This window comes from Ammodytes marinus, assembly GCF_949987685.1.
Source record: "Ammodytes marinus genome assembly, chromosome: 11".
Taxonomy (NCBI): domain Eukaryota; kingdom Metazoa; phylum Chordata; class Actinopteri; order Uranoscopiformes; family Ammodytidae; genus Ammodytes; species Ammodytes marinus.
In genome coordinates, this window is record NC_137215.1 from 8,631,225 (window position 1) to 8,642,124 (window position 10,900).

The 10,900-nt window shown below is 40.9% G+C and overlaps 1 protein-coding gene across 1 annotated transcript in view; it reads right to left on the reverse strand.

The window, feature by feature from the left end:
• The window catches only part of LOC307257194 (VPS10 domain-containing receptor SorCS1-like), a gene marked incomplete at both ends in the record, with an annotated part of 46,731 nt that extends 36,345 nt beyond the window's left edge, over positions 1-10,386 (reverse strand). The window contains one exon of the mRNA XM_080036346.1: positions 9,706-10,386. Coding sequence (XP_079892472.1) covers positions 9,706-10,386 — 681 coding nt within the window. The remainder of the gene's footprint in view (positions 1-9,705) is intronic.
• Between the last annotated feature and the right edge of the window lie 514 nt (positions 10,387-10,900).

Below are 10,900 nucleotides of genomic sequence, written 5' to 3' on the forward strand. Positions count from 1 at the left end.
CAATTTCTAATCACTTCATTAACAAAGGCAACAGTTCCTCATATACCAGATGTTGTGCTGAAGCTGGGCTGTTTGAAGTCAGAGCTGTTGGCTCTCCCACCGATAGCCGGTCGCTGCAATCATGAATTATAAAGCAATGGTAGAAAAATTACAATATAGTGTCCAAAATATGTGTTACCGAGTTACTGATAAAAGAGAGGAACTACTTGGTAATATATTGAATTTTTAGAGAGCAGTTCCAGATTCAAGCTTTATAAGGATGAGTTACCAGGGTACTGACCGATAGATGAAATATCAATGAATGATTAGGTTCATAATTAGTTCATAAGGATCTGACAGCGGGAATAACTCCGTGGGTCGTACATACTTGATTAACTCTGACCCACTGGTAACCACTCATTTATTACTAATTACTTAACCATTAGTTAGTCTTTTGGTGCAGCCTCAAATGCAATTATACTTTAAACTACTGAGCAGAGACTCTGTCTCTACACTATCAATAAAAAGCATAAAAATGCCAAAACAATATCTTAAAAAAAAAAAAAATTACTTATAATAGATATAATAGATAATAGTATCTCTTTACTTCAGGAAAGTCTGACCACTACCTTGTACCTTTTAATTTCATTACTCATTCCTTAGAGACCACTGACACTGTTTCTGCATTGTGTTCTAAAGTGTTGCCAAGCAAACTTCGCAATAGCACTTAGCAGGAAATAAACTGCCCTGATATAAAGGAGTGAAATCCCAGTGAAAAAAAAAGAAAAATGTTTTGGGTAATGTGAATAAAACATCTTTGTTCATCGCTTTAAGCACTCTATTAATAATAATGAGTACCTTTTTTAAAACATGGAGTTCTTGCAGTGACAAAGTTCAGCTATAATGTGACTGGTGATGGCGACATCCTGTTACATTGACAGACGGTAATGCCATTGATTATGTGAACATCACATAACCAGCCTTTTAAATGGACAGCGCAGCAGATACGCCTGGGCAGAACAGTGAGTGTCTGACTTTATTGGACTGCTCGTGTCGAGACAACGGCCCCGTGTGGAAGAAGCAGCTCGGTTGATAAGTCATCTGAAACGCCTTTTCCTTCTTTTTCTTTGGGGCTTCTGCTTGCAAAAATCGTTTGCTTCTTCACCATAAATGAAAGCCCAGACTAGTTCCGCAGCCAGGCTCAGGCGGCCTGCTGTGCTTGGAAAGCTTCAGCATGCATGAGGAGGGGGTCTGATCAATGCCGGCAAGATTAGACAGCGAGTGGGCTAGTAGTTTTTTTTATGCTCAACCCAAACCAAAAACTTGTGCCAAATGTGCAAGTACTTTTCTTTATCTTTCTAGAGTACTCTTGAGCTCTTGAGCACTCCCTTTTGAAATGTTGGAAGGGCTGAGTGTAATGGGAGAAGATTGGTTGCATGTTGACAAACTAAAAGCTCAGTATACCCTTTAATAAAGTACATGTCCTATGATATAAAATAAAGTAAAACAGCTAATTAGATAAATATGCTGGGTAAGATTTATCTCACCCGCATGTCTTAGGCTCAACAACACTGTTTGAAACCTCCTGTTGGCCAAACACATCAATGTGAATCCAGAAAAAGGACACTTCAGTGAGTGAATCAATGTTATGGTTGTGAATGTGAGGCTTTTCTTACAGAAGCCAAATGGTGTAACTCATACTGTACGAGCGAGTAATGCATGTGGTCACTGTAAAAATGAAGGTGCTTCCAAACATAAAATGAGGTGGCAGCTGAGACTATGGACTTAAAGGAGAATATTGTCAACAGCAACCAAACAGCAGATTCAGAATCACAGGACAACTGAGGCCCAACACTGACTGCCCAGGTTTTAAAGATGCAGTGGTATTTCTACTGTTGTCAACATGTAGTCTAACTCAAAAACAGTGAAACACACTGAAAACAAGCACAGCTCCTATGACTAAAAATATGGACCTGCAACATAAGTTATCGAAGCAAGCACAAAGAAGTGAAAATGTAAAGTTGAGTTTGCGACAAAAAAATAAGCAAAGAAAAAGTGATTATGCATTATGCATTGTTCCAGCCAAGTTATCTTTAGGATAAAATCTTTGGCTCGGTTTTTTATGGAATTTCTGCATTATTAGACAGCACTCAGTGGAGAAGAAAGAAAACCCAGGAGGGGAGCGCAGCTTGCCGATAAAAAAAAAAAAAAAGATATATATATATATTTTAAAAAACGCTGCAGGATTTCAAGGTGTTAGAGAACCTCACCACGGGAAGGCTTGGTGGCTTGGCAGAGCTGAACTGAGACTGCCAGTATAGTAGTGTATGTGCAGTGCTGAGCTCTAAATACCACGGCCCTCTGTTTATCCCTGCAATGTAGGCGAAGCCACATCCACACATGTGTCTGCACAAATTAATTCTCTGTCTTCCGTCGTCTTGGGTTGAGTCCTGGTGTTACAGTTCTTATCATAATGTATATCATGAATTTATGTATGTGTCTCCAGCAGGTTGTGTGGTGTTCACTCCCTGAAAACACACGATACAGCGACCCCCTCCCACCTCCCCCTCCCCCTTCCAAGACACACACACAAACACACACACACACACACACACACAGCCTGTCCATCACAGCCACCCAGGACAGAGGGGCGCTGATGGAGGTCCACGCTGTCAGCATAGGCCACAGCACAGGGTTTTCTGAACCCGTCAACAGGCATCATAGTATCCAGAGCAGTGTAGCTTTGGATGGAGTACTGATAGGCAAAGTCAAGGTGGGGGAGGCAGGCAAGATGGAATGGGAAAAAAGTGTTAAGGACCTAAGTGAATTTAAATATTGATTGCAATAAGTCTCCTGTTTCTTCCCCAAAGGAACAACGAGGAGGGCTATGGCTAAATTGGTCACGGACTAAATGGACAAAGTGTCACAAAGAATTTGATGTTGATGTAGTCAAGCAAGCTGCAATTTGTAAGGTATTTTATGGTCCTATACTGCTTTCTAATGGGGCAGGGACAATACCAACAAATTGACATATTAGGACAGAATTATACATATATATATATTTCTTTTTGGTAAAAAATAATAAATCGCTTTCTTGCCAAGAGTTAGATGAGAAGAGCAGTACCACATGTATGCCTCTCTTTCAACTTTGGCTTATTTTTGTTTTCCTTATCTGCACTGCAGGTTTTGCCAGTTTGCAAGTTACTAAAATGTTCCCGCATATATATGTTGTACTTAATACTTTGCATATGCAGTATTTGTATAAAACTTTTCTACATTACATTTCTTCTTTGAGTAAGACCAGATAGGTGCTCAAAATAATGAAAAGAAAAAGTATTCTTGCTGATTCTCCAGAACTCTTTGTTCAACAGTATCTCTCTGGAAAACACACAGTAGTTTTCTTCTGTCATTCGTCATTATATTCCATACTTCTAAATCCTAAATTATATTTGGCATTAAAGTTGAGAAACATTGTTTGCATATAACTCACATTGGTAATACTTCTATTTATATGTTGATATATGTTGCAGCAATGGCCTTATTAGCCTCAAGTCACAATTCACTTCAATGTTACCTGAAACAAATCGTAGGCGTCTTGAAATCCATTCCACCATGCTGCTCATCACCTACAGAGCATATTGTTCACATACTCATTTCAGTTATCATTTCAATGCTTCTGTGCAGGCAGAGTCAAGGTAACTGGCATCTTATAATAAGCTAAAATCATCTTTTCCTTCCTAATGAATAACACTCGCTGGTGTTTGTCAGATGAAACCAACTTCAAAGTCTCTGGAATAATCGTAGCAATAACAACATGACAATTGTCTCGGTCGCACCAAGTTCCAAGTAAGTGTGGCAGCCTATTCGCTTTCCACAGGGCAGTGGATATTAATAATTGAAGAAAGCTGAAATATTTTTTACTATTTATATTATACATGTTTTCATCCATCTCACAGTCTTTAAATGACAAGCCAAATATATATTAAAGCCCAGCTTAACAACATGAAAGATGACAAACACTCCAGCGATGCTCACATTTTTTGCCTTTTGGAGGACCTTGAAAATGATCTTATAGTGGAACCAAAGAATACCACCAATACAGTATTTCACCAAGCGAAAGTGATTCATAGAAGCACCGAAGAATTCAGGTGAAACTTAACATATTTGAACGGTGGCTGAAAGACGAATGAGGCCTTTCAAAAATTGGAAAGCTGCACTTCGAGGATGCTCAAAGGAGAAGAAAAAAGGGGTCTATGAGAGAAACGCAATGACTACTCCAGACATAAAAGGCTTAGAGTACCCAGGAGCAAGACCTTCATCTTAAGGTAGAGGAAGATTACTAGGCCTCCCGTTTGCCAAGAAATGGAGAACCCCAAAGAAAAAAGTCACTCAGCCTAAATGCCTCAAATACTGCAGAGCACGCTAAAGCTCAGGGCCAGGGAGATGTCGACAGACCGACTCCATCAATAGCTTGGTTATTTTGGGACAAAAAACTCAAAGAAATGTCCTGGATGCTGTAGTGATCTGTATCTCCCTGGCTCCAACACAGAGGGGGGAAAAAAGGAGAAGATGACTCTCAATCGTTTTTCTTCCGTATTACATTTCAATCACCTCAGATATCTCTTCATTAATGCAGTGTGCTTCCTGGCTATTTTTGTCTCTTCTGTTGCGCTTTTTTAACTGATAACTATTATAATCGTGGCATTGAAAACAGCTGGAAAGTGTCAAAAGATAAAATATAGGACAGATGTGTTAAACATCATGAAGGGCTGGAACCTATCCCAGAATGCACTACTAGGAGAAGACCCAGGACAGATTTATCTCCCAGAGCGATCACAGAATGACAAACACCTTCACATCAACAGGCTATTTAGACTTTCTGATTCACCTTACAAGCACGAACTGCCAGAGGAAACTTATATGTCTGAATAAAAAAAAAACAGGAGAAGGTGCAAACCAGGTCTATAATTGAATAAAGAAACAAACAAGTAATTCATTCAAAGGAATTCAAAAGAAAACAATCTAACGCAATCTACGAAGCCTTAACCTAAAATATGTTGTAGAAATAACATTGTTGTGTTCATTTGCAGTGTAGACTTATAGGCAACGTCTATATTTTGATCCTAAAAAAGGTTTGACCCCAACTAGTTTTAAAATGGGCTAAATTTCTGCAAGATCGGCTGCTGTTCAATGTCCTTTTTATTGTGTCCACAACCCCCTAATTAATTACCCGAACAATCAACAATCTGGCTGTCGGCCAATCAAATTAATTAATGGCATGTTTGAAATGTTGCTCAGCTGTCTTGATGTTTGAGCAGTTCACTGTCTGATTCCCCACATGGCTGCAGTTCAAAAATATTCTTTATAAGCACAAGTGAGCTTACTTGACTAATATCTTACATGTGGTAGTATCTGCAGTCTTGACTGAGAGCACTGTGATTTAAATCAAAGTGAAGTTTGCTGGAAAACTGACCATATTGTTTGCACTTCCCTGCCATCTGTGGTTCCACTTTATTTATTTTTTATGTCTTACTTTCCGTTCATAGTAGAATCTCTCAAAGAATACTGCCTCTTCTTTTTTTTCTAAACATTGTTGTCATCCTTTTGGAATTACTGTATTGAAATTGTCACCTGACAAATCAGTGTGGGTTTTATTTTTTTCCACACTCAGCGTGAGCAGCCACTCACTTGATTCGTACAGTGAGGGCACGGAAGTTTTTAGAGACGCTCGATTTTTCAACCCCAATACAACCTTACAAAATTGAATTATTGTTACTGCATTGCTACAAACAATCTGACATTTAAGCCCTTACACTTCCATTTAAAACATGTGCCCTTGGCTAATTGCTCATTTAGAACCAACAAACCATACTGGTTCCTGTGTAGGTAACACCTTCAATATGCAATGCTATGGGTACATGGACGCTACATTATCAGGATAAATTAGAGAATAAAGCAAAAACTCAAATACATCGTGTAAGTGTTATTGTAGTCTTACTTTCTCAAAATACTAGCATACCATTTTTAATTAAAATGTCCTTCATTTTAATCAAATCTTGGAAGCAAGTTAGTTCATGCAAATGCTGCAAATATATTGATTACATTCAGCGAGATGCATTGTAATGTGTCATATGAAGGACTAGCCCCCATCTTGTGCCTCTCGTGTATTAGCTTGAATACAGGTTTCCTATCCAGGTAGCCGACGGGCAGCTATCTTTGTTTTGATAATCTTTTGTATTGCGCAGAAGGGATATCTGTTCATCTCAATGTTTTAAAGAGTCTTTGAGGAGTCTTGAACATATCCTCAGAACAACTGTAAGTGTTTCTAAATCACCTTCAGGGTTTTTTAACCATTGACAATTAATTATCTTTTAGGAAAACTGATGGATATACCCCTGTGACCAGGATGTAAATGGAAAGATGAGAGGCACATTGTGGGGCTTGTGTGACAGACAATAGCTACATGAATCAGTGTGGTAGCAGCAACGGATTGGGTTCTTTTTTAATTTTTCCACGGTTTTTAATGTTGACTGGAAAGCTGGAACGGCATTGCGGCTTATTTTTCACGCTGTGATAATTGGACAAAACGATAAAAGAACAGTAGCATCCGGGCTAAGCCTCTGGAATTGGACAGGAAAAGTTAATGGCAAGTCAATAGCAAGCTGAGTCAGTATGTCAAACTAACTGTATGTACAAATTGGCCCAATAGTAAACCAAGTATTAGATTCAGACTTTGCAACAACAAACAACAAAGTAGGCTGCACAATATGGCAATATATAATTAACCAACGTCGGATTGTTGTATGTGTGTATGTGTTGATTTCATGTATGACAAAGTTGACATCTGAAGACACCTGCCTTAGGTGTGAAAACAGACAGAGCAGCATTTCATTGCACAAACTGTGGCACGCTAACAAGCCGTAGAATAACTATGTGTAAACATCGCTAGCATGCACCTCCCCCCTATACCCCTTTCTACTCTCTTTGTATTTGTTGGCCAATGTATCTACTTGAACATTTTACAAATTGTCTCCTTCTCACTGCTGCCTGCGAGATAAGGTTGGCTGGTGATGTGTGACTGACTGCCTGCCAAACCTCTTTCAAATCTTTCCATACCCAGGGTAGCTGATTGCCGCCATTATGACTGAACTGTAACTGTTTAAAAGTTCAACTAAGACGTTTAACTTGGAAAAGGGAGGAACTGGCAAATTATTAAATAGATTGCTACTTTAAATAGATTTTTAAACGGTAGACCAGCTGGAAAATGTGCTGGCTTCTTCAGTGACCACCTGGCCTGCACCTTCACAAACACACACACACACTCACACACACACACACACACACACACACACACACACACACACACACACACACACACACACACACACACACACACACACACACACACACACACACACACACACACACACACACACACACACACACACACACACAAACAGAGAGGGTGTGGCAGGGAGCAGAAGTGGGATCACAATTTAACACATTGCTTTGCCGAGATGAGACTATATGTGCCACCAGGGGGGATACTTCTCTTAGCAGGATGCGAACGTTTTTCACATAACTGTGAAGAGTATGATGCCAAATCCTGCCGATAATGACTTCAGTCAACAAGAAATATCTGAATATCAGATTTATGAATACAATCTAATCTATGCATTTTTATTTTTGCTAATTAGAAACAAAAGTTCCCCAAATATGATCAAATCCTTAATGAAGTTGATGAGCTTATAGCTTGGCATAATGAATGGACACAGGTGAAAACATCTAAAAAAAGAAGCCAAGAAATAGTTCCAGAATGTAATACACAACCGCACACATTTCTGTTTGTGTACAGATTAAACAGACCATTTTTAATTAGCAGTTATTGGGGTGCTCCGGATCTAGCAATGCATTGGAAGCATTTGATTGCAACAATGTTACTACTGGCCCTGTGAAATGGGTTGTTCTTTCTGAAAGTGTTTTAAAACTGGTGCATTTAGTACCTCAGACTAAATGCAGCCCTTAGATGATGTCATCATAATGTGAATTTCCACAGCTACGCCGGTCACACACAACCAATCACATATGTCGAGCCATAGAGGATACAAATACCTTAAAGTGGCTCACAGCCTGTCACTTCATACATAGTTGAGAAATAACTTTCTAAAATTCATGAAAGAAAAACAAGACATAAACACTTTTGCTTTGCCCTGAGGTTAAAAGAGATTCATAGGATCTTGGATATGTCGTTCCCTAGATCATGCCTCTGCTCCATGTCATAGTGTGTTACACTCTGGCTTCAGCATTAAATCACACTCATCAACAGTCTTTCATCTCAGGAATATAACCGGGGTGCAATTTTAGCCAGCAAGATGTCCAAAGGCTGATTCATGCATCTCAAGCAAACCAGACCACCACTTATATTACACTGGTCTTGTTGAAAAGTATATGAAGGGGTCACAAATAATTCAAAGTCTGCTCCTTGACTCCTTTTCAAAACAAGAATAAGAGAGACATGAGTTTGACTTAAGCTAAACTTTACACGGAGCATACCATTTAGAATTGATTTGATTGATTGAAGTCCCTAATTGAAGTATATAAAGTAAGCTTTAACTCCTTTTTAAATGTTCAATATAGTAATATGAAAAAGACCCATTCCAATTTGGACTCTTTTTTTGTTGAAATCTGATCATCAAAATATTCATACATCAAATATTTGGAAATTTGATATTTTGATGACAAGTTACTTGTGTTTGGTCCGGTTCATTACACACACACACACACACACACACACACACACACACACACACACACACACACACACACACACACACACACACACACACACACACACACACACACACACACACACACACACACACACAGACACATGCAAACATACATTTGATTTGCTCTGTTTTTATAGGAAAGCATTGTGTTTATTTATTATGTATTGACACGTTTGGAGTGTCTGAGTGTGCGTGTGTGTGTGTGTGTGTGTGTGTGAGCATTGGTCTTGCGCCATTGATTGGCTATACACGTTTTGGTACAGATGTCAGCAGTGGCTGGTGGAACACTGTGACTCAATGTCCCAGCTCCCCGTAGGCTTTGCCTGGCCTGGTTTTCATTGAGTGCAGTGGTGACGTGTTTATTCCAACATGAGAAGGCAGGTGTCAGCAAGACAAGTGTCTTCAGCATAATCAGTTGTGTGTGTGTGTGTGTGTGTGTGTGTGTGTGTGTGTGTGTGTGTGTGTGTGTGGGTGTGTGTGTGTGTGTGTGTGTGTGTGTGTGGGTGTGTTTGTGTGACTGAATGTGAGTGGTTAAATGGGAAGGAGATTGACACAAGGAATGAGAAGACATCACAAATGTGTATCTGAACATTAAACTTCAAGCCATTCTACAAGCTGCAGCCTATTCTTCTAATGCCACTTCATTTCTGTGTGTGTGTGTGTGTGTGTGTGTGTGTGTGTGTGTGTGTGTGTGTGCGTGCGTGCGTGCGTGCGTGCGTGCTTTGAGAGACAGAGAGAGAGACAGAGAGGGAGAATGAAGCGAGGCAAAACTGCCTCTCAGCATCTCAGTGGCCACACGTTTAATCTGTATCAGGTCATTCTCAGTCAAAACTAATGACTCAAATGACTCAAACTGGCAAGGGAGCTTTGTGCGCGACATATGGACACACTGCGTCAAAACAGGTCCGTGCGTAAAATGTGGAGTAGGTCTACTTACGCTGCTGTTCTGGCCGGACCAGTGCACCATCGCCTGGTTATGAGCGGTGTCCCCGGTGAGTGCAAATGTCGAACTTGTGAGCTGAACCTCCTCCTGGTCCGAAAATGAAGCATCGTCCCCGCCCTCGGGTCTGAACCCGGACCAAGTCTCTGCGCTCCTGGCACTTCGCGTCCGTGTCCAACTGGCCACATCTTTGTCCTCCGTCTCCCCATTTTCAACGTAAACGCTGGTATTTCTTGTATCGTCTTTGCCATTTTCGGTTAAGTCGCCGTCACTTGGAGTTGGGTCAGCACGTTGAGAAAACACTTTTGGTTTGGAAAGTTCCTGCTGGCCCTTCAACGCCTCCTTCTCGAGGCAACTTGCGTTACGTCCCGCCGAACCTGTCTGTACTTCAGACGAACTTTCCTCGCTCGCGTTTAAATCCGCAACGTCTTGCCTGTCGTCCCGTCCGGCGGTGGCTGACCCCTCGGTAAATCCAACAAATTCGTCAGCTGCTCCGTCGCCAAAATAAGTCAAATCCAGAGCCGAGAGTTCCGGGGGAAAGGCTGTGATGAGAGGCAGCTGGCACGAGGGAATGCACCTCACCTCGGCTCTTGTTCCGCCCAGGATGGAAGTTAGGGTGAAGAGCCAAATCCACTCAAATAAAATGATAAAAAGCCAGTGACCGAGGCGCGTCTCCATTCTACGTTAATTCCGACTTGCAGGCGTGTTAGAAACATACCATTTGCACTCTCGGGCGTGTGTCTGTCATCACCTGGTAAATTGGGAGTCCGCGAATGCAGTGTGGGGAGGTGCAGCAGCGCGCGGACAAGTGTTCCCAAGTATACTGATGCAAACGATGCATCAGAGGAGGAGCTGGAGGCTTATTCCTGGACTGAGTGGGGAGAGGGGCCCATACCCACTCATCCTCATCTCAACTTGGATTTTTTTTTTAAATACATATATATAATACATCAACTGGGCGTTCTCATAATTAAGTTATATTTTGGTAGAGATACGTGGCTCCCGAGGGGGCTTTTACTCTGTTTTTGTTCAGCATTGTGCCAGAGATACCACGTCACTGTGGACTATATGAGTAGAATTGCACATTGGTTTAAAACGATGTGAAAGGTCTTCAGATGTCGAGGTCCCATGGGAGAATACATTATAGGGTCTGCGTCTGCTAGTCTTTGAATAGAAATGTTCCTGGCAGGAG